The sequence below is a fragment of the Protomyctophum bolini genome (assembly GCF_963924005.1).
Source record: "Protomyctophum bolini genome assembly, chromosome: 10".
Lineage (NCBI taxonomy): Eukaryota > Metazoa > Chordata > Actinopteri > Myctophiformes > Myctophidae > Protomyctophum > Protomyctophum bolini.
The window spans coordinates 20,793,750-20,818,229 of NC_137871.1; the positions used below are offsets into that span (position 1 = coordinate 20,793,750).

Genomic DNA, 24,480 nt, shown 5'->3' on the forward strand with positions numbered 1-24,480 from the left:
CTTTAAACCATTATTTATACAGCTGTGTCACCTTTTAGCTTTTAACCACTTTAAACCATTATTTTAAACTCTAGCTGTTGAACTAGTAACAGATCCACAAGCTCGTAGGGCGGCACTCTATTTTTTTTAAGTCGTGAAAATGTGTGCAATTGAATATATATTCTTCCCCAGCAAACGTTTCGAACTGATATAGAAACCTAGAAACATAGGTTTCTCAGAAAACTGTCAGGATTTAGAAGACATTTTGTAGAATCTGGCCTCAGTCCTACATTGGTTAATGAAGTCATAAGGCTTTTGGACACCGTCTCATTTCTGGGTCACGGACACATTGTTATTGGTCCCCTAACTCCCCTTAGTTTTTTGTTTCGTAGATTTGGTTTTTAATATTATTATTTCAAAACATTAGAAAAAAACATTCCCGCCCAAAAAGCTAATCTTTCCATTCCATACAATTTTAACAAATATTTAATAAGTAAATTCGGGTCGAATATCTATTTTCCGTTTTGGGTCACGGGCCCTCGCTAAAATATTTGGGAACCACTGGGCTAGGAGTCAAGGACTAATTTTGACCAAGTGGAAAACACCCACTTCTCCCGCTCTCACACTCACACTCACTGGATGAGAGGCATCCCGTATCGTTTGAAATGAGGAATGATTAGATTTCTCAATTAAATTGGCTCCTCCCATAAGTTTGGGATGATATGGGGTCAATTCTTTCAATTTGTCCAGAAATTGAATCCATCTCTGATTGAGGATACGCTGGTGGTCTGATTTGATGTTGATGTTTTTGCTGTGGCGGATTATGTCCTGCCTTAGCTTAATAACACTTTATTATCCAGCTACATACTATAGAAACGGGATTCTTTCACGTTTATGACAACTATCCAGCCATATCTCAAACCTTCCTGCAGTTACTGTAACAACAGACCCACAATCCTCTCACGCCTCAATTTACACACACTTGTCACTGGATGGAAAGATGTGGCTAATGAGTCATGCTCATGGTGACTTGACACAATATTCAGCCTGTGAAATCAGCTGACCGCGGTTGTTATGACTCGGCTAAACACAAGCAATCACACAGTAAGCGAGCTGAAGGAGTGTGGCCCACTTGAAACGAACGACATGCAGCTAAGCAAGAAATACAAGCTACGTCGTGACGTGTTCTTGCTTTAAATAAATAACTTGCACATTACCTGAAGGCCATCACCTTAAAGGCTAGGTACTAGAAGCAGGTTAAATTCACTGCCGAAATTTCACTCAGAGATTGCAAAAGGTGGACCATCAACTATTATGTTATTATGAAATATAATATTTTGATGCTTATTTTAGTTTAGCGTCATCCTCTAAATATACAGAAACTTATTACAATATCAAAGTCTGAGTTTGTGGCTGCAGGATCCGATGAAAAATGGTCAATGACCCAAGAACCCTGCTGGTTATCTCTGTTTAATCATCGACCTACAGTAACCCGTCATATGAGCGTCACTGAACACACAACACTGAACACACAACACACACGTCAAATGTGGTGAAAAATGAAATACAAATAACTCTTGGTGTTTGTTTTTAATCTACTTGCAGAACCAGACAGGTGGAGTTCGGGACCACATAACACAATTCAGGCTTTTGTACGGTATGTCCTGGTGTACTGTAAGTAGGTACTGGTGAAAATGAGCTCATGGACTAAATGACAAGCACCAAGGTAAAGAATGCAATGCCTAGACTAGAACACGATGCCTAGACCACGGGTGGGCAACTTTGACCATGGACAGGGCCACTAGTTCCACACTCACTCCAGAGGACCACTATAGTTCCACACTCACTCCAGAGGACCACTATAGTTCCACACTCACTCCAGAGGACCACTATAGTTCCACACTCACTCCAGAGGGCCACTATAGTTCCACACTCACTCCAGAGGACCACTATAGTTCCACACTCACTCCAGAGGGCCACTATATTTCCACACTCACTCCAGAGGGCCACTATAGTTCCACACTCACTCCAGAGGGCCACTATAGTTTATTTTTTTATTTGGCTACTACCTTAGTAGAAGCTACTCTTCCTGGGGTCCACAATAGTTCCACACTCACTTGCGAGACATGGCCAAAGCATTGCCGGGGGTCCCCAGCCAAAAAGGTTTGGGATCCCCTGCCCTAATCAACAGCACACAGACATCTATAACAGCTCTGACACCACACAGCTATAATATAATAACTAAGTTGTGTGTGTGTGTGTGTGTGTGTGTGTGTGTGTGTGTGTGTGTGTGTGTGTGTGTGTGTGTGTGTGTGTGTGTGTGTATGTGTATGTGTGTGTGTTTGTGTGTGTGTGTGTGTGTGTGCATGCGTGGGTGCACCAACCTGCACAATGGGGCCATTGAGTGTTTCCTGGACAGTCCGGCACACTGTATCCAGCCGCCTCGCTCCCTCCAGCACCGTCTCCTCCGCCCACTCCCAGAATGCACCACTTTCCAGAGAGCTGTGTGGTAGCTGCATGGGGGGGGGAGAGAGAGAGAGAGCGAGAGAGAGAGATAATGAGGGAGGGGTAGGAGAGATCCAAAGACGGAGGGGAAGTACAGATTGATTGAAAAAAGTATAAAAACATGCATTTTCAGCGCATTGTTTAACCCAGTAGTTCCCAAACTTTTCCGTGTCAAGGACCCCCAGTTTGACATGCATTAGTCTACAGACCCCCATGTAATGGCATTTCTCTGGGGCCCAAATTTATATTGTAAAATCAATGTTAATTTAACTCTGAGTGTACAAATCCATTTGTACAAGGTTTTTTCACCCTGTGTCAATTTTCTAATGTAATCCTGGGCGCTACACTTCCTCTGCCAACCTGGGGAGGAGCTGCTTCTTTTCACCTGACAGGGGAGAGTTTCCCCGGCCGGTTGTAGCGAGTGGACGGAATACGTTATTCCGACCAGTTCCTTTCCCCTCCATCAGGCGCCCTGGCTGGCCAGGGGGAGGTAGTTTAGAGACCAATATTATACTGCATGTTTTTTGTGACACGGGGAGAACATGCAAACACAGAAAGGCCCTTTTGCCAAACCCGCCTCGGATATGGGCACTGATGACGCGGAGGAGAGAACACGCCAGCAGCGGGAATGGAACCCAGGACCTTCTAGCTGTGAGGCGACTGTGCCACCGTACCCCATACTGTACTACAGACTGTGCCACCGTGCCCCCGACTGTACTACAGACTGTGCCACCGTGCCCCATACTGTAATACCATTTCACACTACAGACTGTGCCACTGTGCCCCCGACTGTACTACAGACTGTGCCACCGTGCCCCATACTGTAACACCATTCCACATGTGTTTGTACCTGCTGTGCAAAGCTCTGAAACAGTGCCTCCATGTCTGTGGCCAGGTCTCTGTGCAGGCAGCTGAACGTACCCAGCGTGCTCCACATCATCTGGAGGGCCAGGCCGTTGAACTGAGGCAGCTCGTTGAGAAGCAACGTGTTGATCGTCCTGTGTAGAGCAAGGAGAGGAGAGGAAAACCAGAAAAGTTGAAGAACTTTCACATCTCATCCGCAAAAAACAAAAGTGCTACATTAAGATGTTTAATAACCACTGTAAAAGAACCACAGTTAGTCAATGACGTCTCAGTGTGCGCTTCCTTTAACTCATTAAAATTGTGAAAAGAGGTTTCTGCCAGACGATATACACCGACCTAGAGCAATATAGGTGTTTCAGAAAACGTGGGATTTAGAAGGGACACTTCACCCTTTTAGCAAAAAAATATGTTAATGACATTTAGAATATTTAGAACACTTTCCTAGGGGTGTTTATGTGTGTAATGTGTGGTTTTAGATATTTTAGCAGTGAGCCCAGTGTCTCTGATGTCATACACTGGGCTCACTCACTTCCTGGACTACAATTCCCATAATGCTTTGGTGCACTGCTCCTCCTTGTGGATAGGGGGAGGACTGTCTTACTGAGACAACATGTAGTCCAAGGACTGTCTAAAGAGGACAAGAAGCGAAGACCGCAAGGGCGCCGCCATGTTGATCACATGGTGCTCCATGGAAGGAAAGGAACATGCGCAGTTGCAGACCAAGGCTGCATAAAGCCCATTGCGCATGTTTCTTTCCTTCCATGGAGCACCATGTGATCAACATGGCGGCGCCCTTACGGTCTTCGCTTCTTGTCCTCTTTAGACAGTCCTTGATGTAGTCCAGGAAGTGACTGAGCCCAGTGTCCATGACATCAGAGACACTGGGGACACTGCTAAAATCTTAAATATCTAAAACCACATATTACACACAAAGACCCCCAGGAAAGTGTTCTGAATGTTCTAAACGTCATTAACATATTTTTCCCTTTAATGGGTTCATTCACCATTGGAAAGGCTATGTTTGTGAGTGATGACATGATATCGTTTGTATTTGTAGTGTAGTGTCCACCTGTCAGTCAGTAGTACCTGTATGTGTTGGCCACAGCCTGCTCCTCATAGGTCAGAGAAGATCTGGCCTCTAACAGCTCATAGTCCAATACCTTGTCCAGCCTTTTCCTGATCAGGTTTCTAGGGCCCGCCAGGAGGAGGAGGAGTGCACACAGTGGCTTATGAATCAGTGTTCGCATCCTCTTCTCCTGCATGGACAGAACGAGCAGTAGATCAGTGGTTCTGGTTCCATAAACTCTTTCATGTCAAGGACCCCCAAATTGACACCAATTAGTCTGCGGTCCCACACTTGAAAAGATATTCCAGGGACCCCCCCCTCTGAGAGTACACTCTCAGAGGTACAGACCCATAGAGACATTATTGATCAAGAACAAAGGGAGATGGGGAGGAGTGGAAAGAGAGAATCAATGATCAATAAAAGACTTGAACTTGACTTTGGCAAAAGTAGACACAGTAACGGAAATACAATCCTGTTCACACCAACTCCAGAAATGCGGAGACAGATTAGAGACAGTCATGTCATGTTATTCTGTTAGCATGTTAATTCCAGTAGAACTGTTTGATCCTCTTAGAAGAAGTCAGCTTCACTCACAAATGTAGGAAGAATCCATTGTCTCAAGGCAGTAGTAATCTCCTTATAACAGATTGCTGGCTTCTCTCCATCCATGTCCAAATCAAAGTCCTCTGGTTTGCATGCTAGAAACCTCTGGAAACAAAATTAAAATTAAAGTTGTATTGTAGTGTCACCAATAATTGTTTACAATGAGGTCACGGTTAATTAAAGAAACATGTGGGGCTTTTGGAGTTGACTAAACATGACTTATTGCATGCTTAATATTTAAACGTAATTGTAATATCCTCAGGGACAATTCTTGGTACTTTACTACTCACTAAGGTTATCATACAAGAGTTAACAAAACGGTAAGAAATAAAAGAAAATCTAAAAAGATTTCCCTCAAATTGCACTATGCGTTCATGATTTGAGGCATTGTGTTCATAATGGACAAATCTTGCAAACTTTGGAAGGCAATCTTATCCAATGGGGATGGAATATGGGGAAGTGGACAGGTCTGTGTTGATCACAGGACTATAGAGATGGTGCATATAGATTTGCGTGACGTATGGATCAAATGTGTACAAGTAATATAAAGAAATGTGTTTTGCAAAAATCTGTCATGTTGGCACTATAATAGGCTGTGGTGGAAAAATTGGGGCAGAGGTTCGTCGTTCATGGCATCCAGGGAGTGTGTGCACAGTTTGGCATTGACTGGCTTTGGCTGGTGGAGACAAAAATAGGAAAATGTGGAGAAAATGTGGAGAAAGAGGGGGAAATAATGCTAACCTAACTAAGCTTGTTGAGAGCAGGCGCCTCTGGTTAGGAAAACAGGAAGAACTGAGAAACTCTTTCCACATGGGGCTAATTTTAGAGTGGAAAGGTACAGTGCCGTGGTTTGAGCTTACCCCAAGTGACTCATGGACATACAGCAACCCGTGGCTCATGAGGAGCACATGGAATATTGCAACTAATGTTTAACTGTCTATAACTAACAGAGCTGAAGAGTATGGGTTGTTAGTTGACACTGACAGCCAGAGTAAAGTAAGCTATTATATGGTAAATGGTGCATTTATATAAATGGTAAATTGTGCATTTATATAGCACATTTATCCAAAGCGCTTTACGCAGATCACACACACACACACACACACACACACACACACACACACACACACACACACACACACACACACACACACACACACACACACACACACACACACACACATCCGGCCACTCTACCGGCCACTCTACCCCTGAGCCACTGCCGCCCCAGGCCCCCACAATGTACTTTATCTCTGTTTAAAAGAAGCTTAGATGTTAAACTTGGCCCCGACACTCCTGTCAAAATTACACACTGTACATGTGTAATGTACAGAAGTGAATGTTATACACAGTATATATGTTATACACTAGATTGGCTATTTTCGGATACTGGTGTACAGAGATTAAAATAGGCTGAATTTTGCATCCCAAAACGCAGTTTATAGTTAAGGGACTAAACAACGGGAATAAAACAACGACCTCTGCATCCACGGGATGCACTACTGTACTGTTTTTTATTCTAGTTTATTTTGCTAGCTTTAGTTATAATAATCCGTTTTTCTTCTGTTTTCTACATGGACATAACCACATTATAACCAAAATGAAATGGGAGTTAAATGCTGCAATTTGTAAAAAATGGCAAAATATGACTCCTAACGTCGTTGAAGTGGGACTCCCTGGGACTCATCTAAAATACCATCCCTGCATCCCGCGACTCATTACATTGAAAACCTATTTACATCACTGGGTGTGCCTGAAGAATTTTTCCCATTGGTGTGCCATCTTTTAGTGATTTTGAGCGAGTGATTCATGCTTTTATTTCCACGTTTGGACTAATGCACTTCATGCTGGCTTAAATATCCGTGGTCATCATATGGGCATACCTAACAATGGATGCCAAAAGAATGGCTATTCTCATTTCTGTGTGTTTTTATAACAAAAGTCCATAAAAATATTTTTTTAATTACTTCCTGAAAACAGAGATAGAGATACACATCGATAAAAGCCAATAAAAATGAAGCTCACCAGTTTTATTCCCATGCTTCCTGATTCCTCCTCCACAGCTGGTTTTGATTAAAGAACTACTCAGTTTTTAATCCAATTCAAGATGACATCCAGACAGTTTATTACTTGTTTTAAACTTAATCATCACTCTAAAATATGTATATAGGTTGTGTATAGGTTAGAAATAATCTGCTGGCTTTTCCCCTATGTCTCCCTCTCCCTTACAAACGAAAATCGCCTGGAGGGATGCAACGCTCTGACTGGTTCAGAAACTTCAGAACCAGCGTTTCAGGCTGAAACTTCAAAATAAAATGTTCACCATTTCAGTTTCCTCCTCCATTGCATGTTTACGGTTAGTCCAAAAATGCTGCCGCACGTCTCTTAACTGGAACGCGCACGCATGACCATATTACAGCTATTCTGGCTACTCTTCACTGGCTCAGAAGTTATTTTAAGATTGTATGTTTGTTTTTCAACCACTGAATGGTTTGGCGCCTCAGTATCTCGCTGAATGTCTACATGTCTAGTACTACATACTATTCTCCTTCAAGGTCATTGCAGTCTGCCGACCAGTTGAAACTTATTGGCCCAAAGACACGCTTAAAGACCAGAGGTGACCGAGCCATTTCAGTAGTAGCCCCCACACTATGGAGTGAGCTTCTCTCTCATATCAAACCGTTTGAGAGTTCTGTGGCTTTGACTCATCGTCTGCTGACAGTGCTGCGTCTTCTATTCTATAGACGTTTCTCTTTTTTGTTGTTTATAGTTTCTTATCTTACTGTGTATTTTGGTTGTTGTTTTATGTGTTTTAGCTGTAGTGTGTATTTCCTGTGCAGCACTTTTGTAACCTTGCGTTGTACAATGTGCTATATAAATTAAGTAAGGAATGAGCGCATCTGTTTGACTGGAGTAAAAATCCACACCTGGGCGACAGAATTGAAAAAAGGCTTTAATAAAGTGGATTGGATGAAGTGTTTGGCCAGCTCACCTGTAGGTGTTCCAGATACGTCTCCACGTTCTCGTGCAGCTGTAGGATCCCACTCTCCAACACATAGAAGAACCCTTCCAACGCATCGAACTCCTCGTCCACCAGCTGAAGAACACATCACGCTTTTCATGAGTAACATGAGGGAAAGGATCTGACCAGGTCTGTCACAATTAGCTGAGATAATAATAGCTATTATTTTTGCATAACTATCAGAATGCTTTCAGTTCGTCATTTTTCATCTGTTGAAAAATATATATATTTTCTAATATTATTATAATCGTGACACGTTGTGAGCTTGTAGATAGCCATTTCCACTATTGAATTTATTTTTATAAGTAGAGTAGAAGAATCTGTAAATCTGACTTATTTTGACCAATGTGCACATATATTTATTTTGATTATTGGTACCAGTCATTTCTTTGTTGAACTTATTCATCATATCTGCCGTGTGTAGATTTTGTTTACCAAAGTAAATGGCAAATGTAATTTGACAAATGTAATCGGACCCAACATTATGCTAATTAGTCATGCCGGGGACCGGCCCAGTTAGGGCTTAATTTTCAGGCCTGTTATGAACTCTAATTTAAATGTCATGATTGTGGCATCTCTAGATGTGGTCAGACGGCCAGCTGTCTGATTACAAATGTGCAGTATGTAATTTGGACTCATCCTAATCACCTAATAAAGTGGAGATGACCAACAAACGACAGAATTGGGGAAAAGTAATGTACGACATTTATAACGACGAAGCTAGTGTGGACACAGAGACCAGATCAGTGACCTTGTGGTTAGAGTGTCCACCCTGGGACTGGGAGGTCGGGGTTCGATCCCTGGGTCATACTAAAGACTGTGTGTCTCCCTGCTTGACACTCAGCATCGAGGGATGGATTGGGGGTAAGTCCCTGTGACATACTAGCGTCATGTCCAAGGGGTGTACTTGTACATCAAGCTGCCTCACGCTACAGAAACAGGAGATAGGCCCCATGGGCCTCATGGCTCGGCAATGCTTACTTATTGGACACAGTATCGTCATTCTTCACAATATTTGTAGATTGGCTATTTGCACGACACTGTCAAACGAAGTATAAAATAGGGCATGCATTTCTGAAAAGAAATCACACTTGTGTGAAGTGTGGGGCACCTGGTAATGTAAGCATATTTTTTTCTTTTAGAAACCTGCAGTGCACATACTGTATACATGTGCAGATTCACTGCCACCATATACGTTACGACTACAAGACAATGCAGTGTTATTTTATAAAACACCATATACGTTACGACTACAAGACAATGCAGTGTTATTTTATAAAACACCATATACGTTACGACTACAAGACAATGCAGTGTTATTTTATAAAACACCATATACGTTACGACTACAAGACAATGCAGTGTTATTTTATAAAACACCATATACGTTACGACTACAAGACAATGCAGTGTTATTTTATAAAACACCATATACGTTACGACTACAAGACAATGCAGTGTTATTTTATAAAACACCATATACGTTACGACTACAAGACAATGCAGTGTTATTTTATAAAACACCATATACGTTACGACTACAAGACAATGCAGTGTTATTTTATAAAACACTATATACGTTACGACTACAGACAATGCAGTGTTATTTTATAAAACACTATATACGTTACGACTACAGACAATGCAGTGTTATTTTATAAAACACCATATACGTTACGACTACAGACAATGCAGTGTTATTTTATAAAACACCATATACGTTACGACTACAAGACAATGCAGTGTTATTTTATAAAACACTATATACGTTACGACTACAGACAATGCAGTGTTATTTTATAAAACACTATATACGTTACGACTACAAGACAATGCAGTGTTATTTTATAAAACACTATATACGTTACGAGGAGAGTTGTCCTGATCCGATCACATCGGGGCCGATCGTGTCATTTTCAAATGATAGGAATCGAATCGGTGGAAAGAAACATGATCGGGACATCCCTAGTATCAATATTACATCAATAACATGATATTAGACTGGATATTGTGATATGGCATGAGTGTTCTATAAAAATATAAATATCGGATGGGGAAAAATCGGTATCAGCAGATACTCAAAATCTAATGATCGGAATCGGATCGGGAGCAAAAAAATGTGATGAATGCAGGGTTATTGTATAAAACACGTTTTACGTTAGAAGACATGAATGAAGTGTTATTGAAAAAAACAAAATCAGTCACAAGATGTATTTATATAGGTCACATGACGTCTCACGTCATCATGCCAGTGCTCTAAACAAACATGAAAAGTCCATAGACTCGGCTGCCATATGAGGTCATTTCAAAAGCCAGGCATTGGAAGGGCTAGCAAAAACATACGATAAATAGGGAGATTTTCAATGCATTTATACATTAACCATTTTTTGTCGACTCAAAGTTGCACAAGGAAACAGAAAAGTGTATAACTAGTGACGCATATGCTACTATATCTCAGGGAAGCTTTATGGCTCTGTGGCCATAAAGTATATGACTACATTGCATGAGGGATGTGTGTACAGTGGCTAGGCAGGGTGGCACAAAATGGCATGGTGTTGAAACACTGCTTAAAATGATGTAAAATAAATAAATAAATAAATCATGGTTATCAAATGACATCGAGTTACTTTTCTGACCTTAGGTGCTATTCCAGTCTCGTGTTTGATATATTGGCTGAGCCTCGCCGTCTTCTTGGCAATGCTGTGGCTGTTGATGCGGTTGATTTTATCTTTGATGGTCAGAGTCTCTGTCTTCTTGTATTTGTCAGCTGGAATCAAAAGACTTGGGTCAGTTCATCTGAAGGTAAAAGTGTACTTCACCAACATTTGACTTCAAGTGGTAAATCAGAGGGTCCTACTAGCGGGAAAGAAGAGTTTCAATGTGGTGTGTTCATGATTCATTTTGCTACTATAGACTGTCCCAAAATGCCATCATTACTGTGCATTTTAGCTTGTTAACCTGTAAAATATAAAATATGCCCAACTGATTGCGAACGCACTGAGCACTTACTATGAGACCTAGCAGATCATGTCTGTCTGTGTGTGTGTGTCCCCTTTGTGCCCATATATGGAGCTGAGTGATTTGTGAATCACTCAGCTCCATATATGGGCACAAAAGGGGCCAGGTCCACATATACAGTAACAGCGGGACAGACACACAGACAGACATGCACAGTACACACACGAGCTGCGTTCGCTTCACGCGTTTGCGCGTCTTACTTGTATTATTCACTATATGCACATTCTGCATGAAAAGGAAGGTGTTATGGCCCTATGTGGCCATGGACAGCAGGCCATATATCATTAAATAAATGTCTTCCTCAGTCCTCACCGACTTCTCGGAAGCGTTTGTACTCGTTGATTCGACAGTTGAGGGCTACGGAGGTGTGAGCGGTCTGCTCCAGCAGCGAGTAGGCAGGGTGAGCGGGGTCCGTGTGCTTCTTGATGGTCTGGAGGAGGAGCGGGTAGCGGGCGATACGCTGCACCGGCATCACCAGGAAGAAGCTCAGAGACGTAGCGTTGACCTCAGGCCTGCACGGCACACAGACCACAACAGGGGGGGAGGTCTTTATTTACAACTTTAGGCATTTAGCAGACGCTCCTCCTAACCTAAGCCATTAACACTGTGGATCAGGGGTCATCGCCATGTTGGCTTGTGGTGGCCATTTTTGTCAACATAATGTTTTACAAAATGAGTGTACAATAATATTACCAGAAACACATGAATAGATAGCCCTGTATAACAGGTCTGTAACTCAGTGTGTTCAAATGGAACCAAACTGACCCGTTTGTACACTCTCAGAGTTACAGGCGTCTTTGCAAATAAAACTTTTGAGAACCAGTAGTACTAGTGGACTGCTATTAAATTTGCCATAATGTCATAATGGATGCCGTGGAAGCATCCGTTTCCTTTTAGATGTTTGAGTTGGCTATTCAAACATAGCAGGTATAAGAGCTCACATTGTGTCAGTTCGGGCCATGGTGCCATTTCTTGAAATCTATCTAAGTGTGAGAACTAGAATCCAGAGCGACTTACAGCAAGCAAGGTAAACACAAGGTAATAGGGATGGGAATTATCAATTAATTCATGAATTGATAAGTTTTGATAACCTTATCGATCGATTAACCAGTTACTTGATAAGTGGCGTTTTTGTAAAAACTCTGAGAATCTTAATTTCCCTCAAAGTCTAACATAAAAATCTACATTTTGCTAATATACAGAAATAATACAAAAGGCATATTATATTCCTTAATCAAATACGGTACAGGGCCAGGCAATGGCATCTTTGGATGAGGAATAAAATGAAATGTGCAGTCATCACATGCAAAAGCAGTTTCTGTGGCTAACCAAGGTGGTGGGGGAACATTTTTTTAACCGGCCCACGTGTGCATTCCTCGGCCACGCTCACGCAGACAGCATTACATTCACAGAAAACCACCCAATGATAGAACCGCATAATTTTCCATTCATTATTAACTGTTAAGTTAATTGATTAACGCAGATTAACGATAAACAATTAACATCCCTACAAAGTAATACATCAAATGCAGAGAGATATAGCAATCTAGAATCCACAACCCTATTATCAATCGAACTATAAATGGTAAACGGTGCATTTATATAGCGCCTTTATCCAAGGCGCCTTACATAGATTGTGCATTACATTCACCCATTCATACACAGATTGCGGCGTTAGCCATGCAAGGTACCAACCAGCACATCGGGAGCAATTTGGGGTTCAGTGTCTTGCCCAAGGACACTTCGACATGTAGACAGGAGGAGCCGGGATTCGAACCGCCAACCCATGGATCATTGGACGACCTGCTCTACCTCCTGAGCCACAGTCGCCCCTACTATAATAATCTATGCCTATTTGGAACTATACAAACTATAGGATGCCAGATCAGTCTATTTTTCAATAGCTAAAGTATAACATAATGCTTAAAACACCAAAAGGGGTTCCCGTCCTGAATGGGTTAAGTGGTTGTGGTACATAACACGGTTATGATCTCCAGGCAAATAATTGTTATATGAGAGAGGAGGAGAACATCTAAATATTGGTGATTTATGTCAGAATAGGCCAGGCCTTTTAGAACCACTATGAACCACAGCGTCACTAGTTTGGACATGTCATCATAACAGGTGAACATTCGTATTGAGAGCATGAGGGGGAGATGGACCTACGCCGAGTTCTTGATGACTTTGACGATCTCGGACCACTGAGCGTCCTTCTGCTTGTAGACGTTCTCCAGGGCCGTGACGTTGTTGTAGTTGGAGAGGTACTCCCTGTAGGCCGATTCAATGTCCGAGGACAGGCTGAGGAAGGAGTCGCCTGCAGGGACAGGAGAATACATGTACTTGACCCTGCCTCTGGGATAACTCATTCTCAACCCATTTAGACCTGACTGAGGCCGATAAAAAAAAAAAAGGCTTCTAAATCCTAACAGTTTTCTGAAAACCCGGCGTAGAGGCCCAAACGGGCACCGCTCTAGTATCAAATAATTGCAATTAGACTAGATTAGGTAATAATTGTGACAACCCTAGACACCAACATAACAGGGTTCTCGTCTGTGGTTGAAGTCCTGCTCAGTGTTTTCCACTGAGCAGTTGGTGTGAATGGGTCTATCCCAGGTGTTCTATGCCAAGAGGGAAAGAGCAGTGGCCAGACAATATTCCTTTAACCAATTCTGACCTGAGTCAGGATCTAAAAATGTCTTCTACATCCTGACAGTTTTCCATTCTGACCTGAGATCAGATTCTAAAAATGTCTTCTATGTCAGTCGCTCTTCGATTTTTCAAAAATAGCAGACCTACAAGCTCGTAGCACGCCACTCGGTGGCGCGCTATGAGCTTGTAGATCTGCTATTTTTCAATAGCTAAAGCCCAACGTAATGCTAACACCAAAACTGGTTCCCGCCCAAAATGGGTTAAGGAGGGGGGATGCCAGACCCACTACCAGACTGGTGCAGAGCAGAGCAAATGCACTGCTGCTGCTTCCTCTGTATCTTCAGCGCTATCACCATAGCAACAGTTGATAGGGATGAATACAAGCTAGCTGCTAGGTAGGGCAGTAGGACTTGTGAGATGGCTATTCAAAAATAGCATATATACAAGCTTACAGTGCGTCACTTCGTACCCACGCTGAGAGCTTGTACATCTGCTATTGTTGAAATTATTTGAAAGGGTTTGTAGGCATTTGTAGAATTGGCCTCAGGTGAACCATTACATTTGCGGTATTTTAGAGCAGGTAGGGGAGGATGTATAAGAGAGAAGAAATGAAGAACCATATTTACATGTACACTACAGACAGATTTTCAAGTCATGAAATAACTAGAAATACTGGTTGCGCTGTTTAATGGTTTCTTAAATTGGCACACACTGTATTCACATTACAAAGACGTGATTCCCTTTGTGATGACCATAGGAATGTCTGCCATTCGTGTTTGATATCATTTCTGATAAGACTAGTTCAAAAGGTTGCCTGTATATGGTGAGTGTCTATGTGTACTAATTATTAACAAATACATGGATGCAGATTGATAGCTGTGAAGGAATTAACTAAATAAAATGATGTACCGGTAATGAACAATTGATTGCAGGTTGCAAGGATACCAATAGTAGACATTAATTTTCCCCTGGAATAACCAACTTGGCAACTTCCTCAGTTTGTTTCTTGGAATGTTCAGGAAGCTTGTGTTGCCGGGCAACAATCAGAAATCATGTGGGACTCACCCTCACACCCCCCCCCCCCCCTCCCCTTTCTGGCTAATGAAATTCAGTACCGACAGCTGGTAAAAATAGATTGTCCGCCAGCTTCCAATGATTATACTAAAATTACATTTCTGAATAATAACACATGTAGTGATTAGAAGCGTGAGGTGTTGAACTGTGTTGCGTTTTGTACATTGCGTTGAGTATACACTGGCTTAAAGCTAGGATAGTAACTGTTTAAGTACCCAACCCATCTCCTGAGCCACCAAAACTAGGTTGTTCTTTAGAAATATTAATGACTTCTAGAAATGTTTAGTATATCCTTACTCCCCTGTCCTGAAGTGGCAATCTTTGGTGTACTTCCAAAGAATATTAAGTGTAACAAAAAGGTTCATAACTGTATAGCCTTTCTATCATCATTCGCTCGAAGGAGAATCCTCCTAGACTGGAAATCTCCACTCCCCCCTAAACCAGACCATTGGCTGAAAGATGCCATGCTATTCCTGAATCTCGAAAATTTTTAATTCGATCTACGTTGCTCTCCATAGTCAGGTTCCTTATGTAATTTCGTAGGCTTAAGACGAAGATTTGTAAAACTATATATTTTTGAAAACCTTAGGGCCTAACGAATCAGAAAATGTTTGTTGCCATTTTTTTCGAGGTCGGTAAAGCAGCCATCTTGGAGCTTTAAAAATGGCTACTTTCAAAAACGAATTTCTCAATATCTCGCCTACTAAATGACCTAAAAATCAAGATTGCAGTGGTTAAATCTATATTTTTTGGGGCAAGGAATCTAATTGAGCTGATTTTCAATGTAAATGGGTGGGTATTTTGCATTTTTACATGATCAAATGGTATTATTCTGGTAATCTTGATATGTATGATGATATGTATCTCCCAAACAATGGAATTTTTCACAAACACTTTATCACATCTCTCAAAAGACAGGAGACAACTTTAATCAAGACAAAGGTACCTTTAATCAAGAACTTAACAAAAAAAATCACACCTGTGTGAAGTGAGGGGTGCTCTTATCATCGTGCATCATCAGACACTATGAAGTAAAATTCTCCACTCAGGACAAAGTTTGTGAACATACACTAAAAGCTGGACAAGCTGGACAATCAACAATTAAAATCCAACATATCCCATAATCTCTGTACATTGAAAGTTCAATGAACTGTAACAAACAAGTCCAACATAATATCCATCAAAATTGTTTAACATAACAATATGTACAATCTCTCATTGGCTTTGTTGTTGAAAAACACAGGCTGTTGAGTCTACAATTAAGCATAATCTCCATCATTTTCATTGTCATCACTGTCACTTGCATACGTGATATCACGACAGTCTTCCTCATTCTGGCAGTCAGAGCTACACTGACAGAGTTCTGTGCAGGGGAGCCCCACTGAAGTGCACGAACATCTGTGTGAAGAGCAGTCTGCTTTACACTGACATCTGACCATCTCAATGATACATTCTGGTGCAGGGAGGAGCTCAGTTGTGACTGGTTTCAGCTGGCCGTCCTTGTCCTTGTGGTAGCCGTTCTGTAGTGGGTCAAGGAACTCTTGCTGAGCGATGTCAGCCTGACCCCACACGCTGGCCTGGATATGGGCCCTTAGGACATGTTGCTTGAGGGCACCAAGTGTGGGTGGAAGCTTCTCACTCACATGTGTTTGCAGAAAAGATGCCACCTCAGTTCAGGGATATTGTTTGATCCCTTTCGGAGAGTATACAGTGCAAACAAACGTCGCTAATGCAGAATGAAGATCCTCTGTCACTTTCCTAGTCTGAGAAAGCATGTGAAGAGCCTTAACGGCATGGTCATCTGCTTTGAGGTAGATGCTCAGCCAGGTAGCTTTGCCTATTCTAGAAAAGCACCCTGTGTTGTCTGCTCCTGTAAATGCGTGAAAGGCTGGCAAAGCTTTTGCTCGATCTACACCAATTCCATATTGCATTCCATATTGGCTTCACTTCCAAAATCCCAGATGCCATGGAAACATATGTATTTTTCAGCAGGATTTCGTAATTTGCAACAACCAACACAAGTACATCTGTGTCCGGAGAGAAGAACATGAGCTGTGCACTGGAGGGGTTGCGACGTGAAGCCAGAACTGCATGGTGGATTAACAAGGTGTCTGCTTCTTCGTGGTTGTTGTCTTCAATGTACAATCCACTGTTGCTCTCAGTGTGACCTGCAGCAGAAGCGATGACAAGCTTGGGGGATTCGTGGCTGTATTCAATGGTCTTTGATGCCAGATACTCTGTCAGATCCGCTTTTGTTTCGTCATGTGAAAGTAAGCGGCTCATTGGAACGTTCTTGATGCTTGTGTCGTCCCTGATTTGATATTGAATTGAATCCTTTCCTTTTCTTCTTTTCTCTCTTGTGATGTGCTTCAAAGAATCAGCCTTGTAGGTGTCAAAAACCAGAATCACCTCATCGTAGTCTCTGGTTAGGGACATCAGTCTACCGTAGAACCATACACTTAAATATTTTACTGTGACTACTGTTGGTGGCTTCTTTGTCAGCTTTTGGACAACCACCTTTCCTTCTTGACTGGTGCCCAGAGGCTGATGTCTCCATTGATTCGCTCTGACACATAGTCTTCGTACAGTTTCTGCCCAGTGTCATTGATGTTTAAGATCTGTGGGACATACTCCTGTGGGACATAAGCATGTGTGATGAAGTTGTACAACTTGTCACCTTCAGCAGTAACCGGGTTGCCATGACTCAGAATTGCAGCCTTGATTTTGTCAACTGCCTCAAGATCTCTTCTGATGTTACTTAACCCTATAGTCCAGGATGTTCTGTGTTTTTGCCAGCTGTTCCGATTTCAAACTGACCCTTGAACTCTCTTGACAGACATGACAGTTCTGGGGTAGCCATGAAGAATCTCTGTCTAGCGTTGGCGTTGTTTGAGATACCAATCAGTCCAGAATGGACCTTCATCTGCTTGTTGAGATGCATGCGTGGTCTGCACCTATGGACACAAACGGAATGTCACTTCTGGTGACTGACAGATTACCTGCTTCAAGTTTCTTCCAGGTCTCAGGATGATTCATTTTGAGATCATACATATCAGCGATGTATCTGGGCCAGAGTCGCTTGTATTTGATCCTGTCAAAAGCAAAGAACAGCTGGCCCAGTCCTTCTGCTGCTTGCAGATGGAGTGTCAGATCAGCATTGCGAGATGCAGCTATGAAGAACAGGACTGTCTCCACTCGGTGCAGGTAGTTCATGATTGATTTGAACATGGCATTTGAGGCTCGCTGTGTTTCCCACTCGTTGAATGCTTTCACCACCTCAGCAGTAGTCAAGACATCGTGGAGGGTAGCATTAGCTTGCTTGGCAGATTCAGCTTTTGTGGATTTGTTCTCCTCAGAACAGGCTGATTCCACTTGCTCCGTTGCCTGACAGAAGTCTTCTTTCATCTGTGGGTTCTCTCTGAAGAATTCCTCCAGTACCAGTTCATACAGAGCTACGTATGAATAGATATGGGCTTGGAGAGAACGCTTGTAGTGTGAGCAGTTCAGAATCTTGTTGTTGCTGAACCATAGACGTCAGCTTCTATCCATGCATCATCTATGCCTGAATTATCTATGGATGTTCCAAGAGCTCTCAGAGCAGCCATGACAGCATGGAGTTCACCAAGTCTGGGGACAACTGTGCGCTTCAACTCAGGCCTGGCATCCAACAACTGCACAACCTTCTCATAGAGTGTCATGTCAAATGAGATGACCGTAGGATGTTCTTCACCAACTGCCAGGCGCCTCAGCTCACCTGCCTGCAAGATCACAGTGAGAAGGGTTGACCATTCATGAGCCACCTCTGGAAGCAGTGGTAGAGATCCAATCTGAGTGACGGCAGACTTGAGGACAGTAGTGAGTTGTACCCTGCCCAACATGGAATCATGCTGGGATTCTCTCCAGTCTTCTGCCTGGATAATGCATAAGCTACTATCCATCCTAGGTGTGTCAGCTGATAGTTTGCAGCGATGCCGTCTTTGTTGACTGCAAACTGGTTTGTCCTTTTGTATGGCTGTGGTTTGGGTTTGTCACAATGCATCATCTGTACATGGTATGGCGTGACCGACAGTTTTCGATGGTCAGAGGGGGGGCAATAGGTTCTCCAGGAGCGTTAGCTTTCTGGTATACTGCCACGATTGTTCCGTGAGTGGTGCCTTTGCCATCAGCAGTATCTTCAGAAAAATCTGTGTTGTCTGCAGCAAAGAAGACAAACGTTCCCTTCTTCAGAAAGGGGGGTACATAGAGGCCTTGGAAGTGTTTGGTGTTTTCAACCACAGCATTGAGCTATGACTAAAACCAGCATTCAATGAGGATATTTTAGGGACCTTTTCATTACCTTTGGAGGGACCATCTACAAAAAGCCAGAGAAAGCCCTGAATGTCCCAATAAAAACAGCTAGTGTATTTTGACCAAGAATAATGCAATTTAATCGTGTAAAAGAATGCAAGATATGAATAAAATGCAAAATACCAATCCATACATGTCTCATTTATATTGTAGTCAGCTCCATTGGATTCCTTGCTCCTTAACCACTGCAATCTTGATTTTAGGTCATTTAGTAGGCGAGATATTGAGAAATTCGTTTTTGAAAGTAGCCATTTTTAAAGCTCCAAGATGGCTGCTTTACCGACCTCGAAAAAAATGGCAACAAACATTTTCTGATTCGTTAGGCCCTAAGGTTTCCAAAAATATATAGTTTTACAAATCTTCGTCTTAAGCCTACGAACTCATATATCTGAACGTAAGGAACCTGACTACCAGGAGGATTCACTTCCTCCTGAGGTCCGATAAAAACTTTAAAATGAAAAAATAAATATTAACGAGTAAGACGCGCAAACGCGGGAAGCGAACGCAGCTCGTACATTTTTGGGTTTTGGACGTATAGCTGCTTTGGGGACTCCTTATATGGTGCCCCTTTTGTGCCCATATATGGAGCTGAGTGGACCTGGCCCCTTTTGTGCCCATATATGGAGCTGAGTGATTGCTGATGCAACACACTCCATATTTGGATAGCGGGACAGACACACAGACAGACAGACACACACACAGACAGACAGACATGATCTGCTAGGTCTCATAGTAAGTGCTCTCTGCGTTCGCAATGACTTCTGGTTGCATGGGTAAAACGTTTGATCGTGGTTATAGTGAGTGAGTAGGATGTATTGTACAATATAATGTGAATATAACAGGAGGGTGTTACAGAGAAGTTTGTGTCCCTTACAGAGTGTCTCCAAGAAGAGAGGATCTCCCGGCTGGACATGTTTCTGGTCCAACAGGCTGAGGAGACGACCCGATACATCAATCACCTCTTCTATGTAGAGAAACATGCTGCTGAGATTGGGCAGGGGAGGCTAGAGGACGGACGGACGGGCACACACACACACACACACACACAGTTAATACTTTTCATAATGTACATGGTAAACTGCTGCGCCCTTCTTTTGTCCTTTGTACAGGGTTGACTGCACCTGGTGGTCTCAAAAACAAAGGAAAACTGGCAGAAAAGGAGTTGCTCGATGCATAAACCATTAGAAGAAAGACATCTTCCCGAGACTAAGAAAATAGTATTTATTTTATTTTGCCATTTCTCATAACGTGCTCTGTGCTCAAAGTGAGGTGTGCAAAGATAGTAATAATAAATAAACGTTTCTTCTGAATTTTGCTCTTCCTCACTTTTGAGCACGGAGAACATTATGAGCAATATAAAAATACAAATGTCTCTCTAAGACATCTTCCTTAAAAGATTATACAGCGAGCAAGTCTATTTGACAGTTTTCCATAGTGTGTGACTGTATGTGCCATAGTGTACAGTTAAGGACAGCGTGTATGCAGGTTTTAACTCCAACCAAATAAGAATCTACACATGTAAGCAGAGGATCTCTCCTGGAAGCTACTGGTTGAGATGCTCTTTAGCACCCAATGAATCGACCAAACTATCAGGTGGACTAGCGTTTATACTGTTAAAGTTTAAATTAATTACACTCAGCAGAAAAATCTCAGAGATTTGAGAATGTGAGACTTTAAGATGCAAGTGTGCTGTGCTGTTCCCATAATTGTAATGAATTAATTTGGACTTGTTTGGTGATTGCTGCCCAAGTGGTCAGACTTAATCGAACCTGGGACCTTCCGTTTCCCAGGCGGCCTTTCTAACCCATTCAACAAGGGCCTCCCTAAACGATATCAGTGTAGCTTGGAGGGCTAAAATGTGTAGCTTCTTAATCTTACCGTGAATGTTTTTGTGTTGCTGCAACCATATACGACAGAGGTTCCCAACCACTCTTACGCAGACCAGTGCCGGACCACGTTCGGCCAGGACATGTCCCGCAGGCACGCAAGAAAGGAATCCCAAGTTTTCCCGACCGACTCGGTCGAATGAAGATACCAAGGATTCATCAGCGACGCGTCACTGACCGTGGTTCATAAACACCGCCGAGTCTGTGTTACTTTCGTGTTGCGTAGCATAACAGTGACATCACTGTCGAATCCTTGGCATCTTTACCGTTCACGTGTGTTCAGCGAACAACCGTTTCTGGGTTTTGGTACAATGATGCGTGATTTTCTTCTAATTATTTGTTCGGCCCAAAACATTGTGTTTGTGGTCATGATTTGTCACAACTCGAGTTGGCTTTGTACGAGGCTTAAAAGGTCTTTAAATAAATACTTTTTGAAAAGCCTATGGGGAAAATGAATGGGAAATTATTTTCTGAGCCACTCGTCATTCTAAAAAGGGGGCGGGACTGCGACGCTCTATTGACAGGTTGGGAACCCCTGATATACGATATATAGTGGTAATCTCAACCAGTGGTCCTTGAGGGGGTTCTAGGTGGTCCCCAGCTATATGATGAAGTTTCAGTTGGTAACCAAATGAACCCTTATTAGATCTTTAACTATTGAGAGCGTACAATTAAACCAAATGGACCTGTACGGGTCCATTTGGTTTCATTTTACAATCTCAAGTTACATTTTGTTAAAACATCTGCATTACCGGTACTTAAGTTAATTTACAAGAAGTCTACACAAATAGAGAATGTAGAAGAAGAATTGTTAGTTTGCCTGTTATCTCTCCTAATAGCACCAACATCAATACAGCATGGAAATTTGGACATATTCTTTAGTTTTGGGTCTGAGAGGCTACACCTCATCAAATGGTGGTTCCGTGGCTCAAATCCCAAATAAATAACGGGCCTTGACATGAAAAAGGTTGAAAACCACTGCGATATACCACAGTCATTGTAGGCATTCCTCTGTCCAGAGTGAATTACAAATGCGGAGCAGCAGGTACCATACGGGTTCAATTGTCTTGTTCAAGGACACTTTGATATAGGACAAATGGCTGCAGCTGTTGCATTATGGTGCCTGTCACTCTTACCACTGTTCACCGGGAGCAGACAGACACATTCCTTATCACTGACACAATCATCTGTTCTACACACATTTCAGCACCCACCACCACTGGTCAAGTGTAAAACATTATTCTCAGAATACATTTTTAGTGGAACAGTGTAGAATCTGCACTCAACACACAACATAAGGAGAACAGTGAGTTTTGCTGCCTGACAATGGCTCCATTCAGTGAGTCACATCTATTCCATCTCTCTGTCTGTGCCCTGTCCCCAGCACTGGCACCCAGCCCTATTTTACTCACTTCTTTATCCAACCCTGTTTTGTCTACATCCAAAGACATTTACCAGCAACAAACAATAGTGTGCCATTACTGGACTGTTCAGGTTCCATAAGGCAGTGGTTCCCAAACATTTTCATGTCAAGGATCCCCAAATTGACACTCATTAGCCCGCGGACCACATTTGAAAAGGGACCTCCCATAAGAGAAGATTTTTACGGCTTTAGCAGTGATTCTCAAATTAGTCTACGGACCCCCCATTTAATGGCATTTCTATCTCTGGGACCCCCAATTTATATTGTAAAATCGAGGTTAATGTAACTCTGAGAGTGTACAAATGGAACCAAATGGACCCATAAGGATAAGGGTCCATTTCGTTCCAAACTATCATTTAGCTGGAGACCCCTGGCTGGGGGTCCCTGACTCCATGGACCCCACTTTGGGAACCACCGCTATAAGGAACAGGGCAATTTATGTGTATCTAAGATCTTTCCATCTCTTCCTCACGTGGGGGTTGATAATGGTGGTTCGTATGCAGTATATTATTATATATTAGCAGTATATTGATATTGTGATGTGAGATTAGAGGGGATTTTGCAATGATATTGATTGATATTGTGATATGATATGACATATATTCATTATTACAGTAAATTTATTTTTAATTAATTTTAAATTTTCACTGAGCTGTTCTCTTGTTTGCCATTACTACCAATATTATATAGGTATTAAAAATATCATGGTGTACATTTTTATGAAAGCAACAATAGCCATCTCCACAATATGAATACCGATTTATATCTGTCGTGCATCTATTTTGTCCATATCGCCCAGCCCATGGGCGGCAGTAGCTCAGGGACCGGATGGGAACCGCAAGGTTCCCAGTTTGAACCCTGTGGGCTCCCCCAGAGTTAGTGTGGAAGTGTCCTTGATCAAGACTCTGAACCCCTAATTGCTCCCGATGTGCAGGTTTTGTGCCTTGCATGGTTTCCTCCTGCATCGGCGTGTGAACGTGTGTGTGTGTGTGTGTGTGTGTGTGTGCGTGTGTGTAATGCACAATCTCTGTTTATGTGTTGGATAAAGGCGCTATATAAATGCACCATTTACCATAGTACATGTACCGTTCTTTGTTAACTTTCACTCCCTACTGTATGCGTAAACTTCCCTGGGGAACGAGACCAGAATATGAAGAAGACTAAGAAAAATCCCATAACTGACCACCACCAACAATATTCATGTAAATCTGAGACATCAGTCGGTTCAAGCCCACTGCTGTATGTCCTTCCTGTGAACAGAATACTGTGGTGGAAGCAGAAACACCATGCACACCAAAATAAAGAAAGAAACGCTATGCACGTGCGCTCTTGGGTTTGGGCCCCTGCCCCCTCAGTGCTCTCTGCACGGCCGTGGTTAACATCCTAATCAATAATCACTATTATATATATATTTTTTAATGTTTACATTGTAATGAAAATGTAATGCTTATTTTACTGTCCAATGACATGGGCCAAGTTATTGACTGTGGAGTGTGGAACATCTCGTTCCATTACAGAAGTCAATGCCATGCTGGCTTGTGGTGGACATTTCTGTCAACATTAAATTTTTACATTTTTGCCACAGACATACAAAATGAATGGACTTACGGGTCCATTTGGTTCCATTTGAACACTCTCAGAGTTACAGACCTGTTATGGTCATTCAGAGCTATATATTCATATGTTTCTGGTAATATTATTGTCCATTTGGTTCCATTTGAACACTCTCAGAGTTACAGGGGTCATTTTAGAACCACTTACTAGTACTAGTTGGACTCCTAATGTAAATGTGCCATAGAGTCATAATAAATAATTGCCATACTTATTCTGGAGAAAACCTGGAGACTGACATTCAGTAAGTGGCTGTTATGATCTAAATAAGAACATCATAATGGTGTGTAAAACAGGAAATCTAAACATTTACCACGGACAAGACCAAGTCTTTACCTTTCTGGTCTGAAATGGCACAAGTGACCAAACCCACAAAAAGGCCACAAAATAGTGTCAAAACTCTCACCCTCAGTGCTCTCTCCACGGCCCTGGT

General features: G+C 42.2%; 1 protein-coding gene across 4 annotated transcripts in view; it reads right to left on the reverse strand.

Annotated features, from left to right (window-relative positions):
• arhgef37 (Rho guanine nucleotide exchange factor (GEF) 37) overlaps positions 1-24,480 on the reverse strand; it is a 147,672-nt gene that overhangs the window by 116,198 nt on the left and 6,994 nt on the right. For all 4 annotated transcript variants that reach the window (XR_013964761.1, XM_080774329.1, XM_080774327.1 and 1 more), the window contains 9 exons: positions 20,002-20,131; positions 13,224-13,371; positions 11,370-11,569; positions 10,676-10,806; positions 8,010-8,114; positions 5,009-5,122; positions 4,435-4,604; positions 3,335-3,482; positions 2,364-2,492 (listed from right to left, as the gene is read on the reverse strand). Coding sequence is in view for 3 of the 4 variants with exons in the window: in XM_080774329.1 (XP_080630455.1) it covers positions 2,364-2,492; positions 3,335-3,482; positions 4,435-4,604; positions 5,009-5,122; positions 8,010-8,114; positions 10,676-10,806; positions 11,370-11,569; positions 13,224-13,371; positions 20,002-20,131 (1,275 nt within the window). In the remaining variant the exon portion in view is untranslated. The remainder of the gene's footprint in view (positions 1-2,363; positions 2,493-3,334; positions 3,483-4,434; positions 4,605-5,008; positions 5,123-8,009; positions 8,115-10,675; positions 10,807-11,369; positions 11,570-13,223; positions 13,372-20,001; positions 20,132-24,480) is intronic.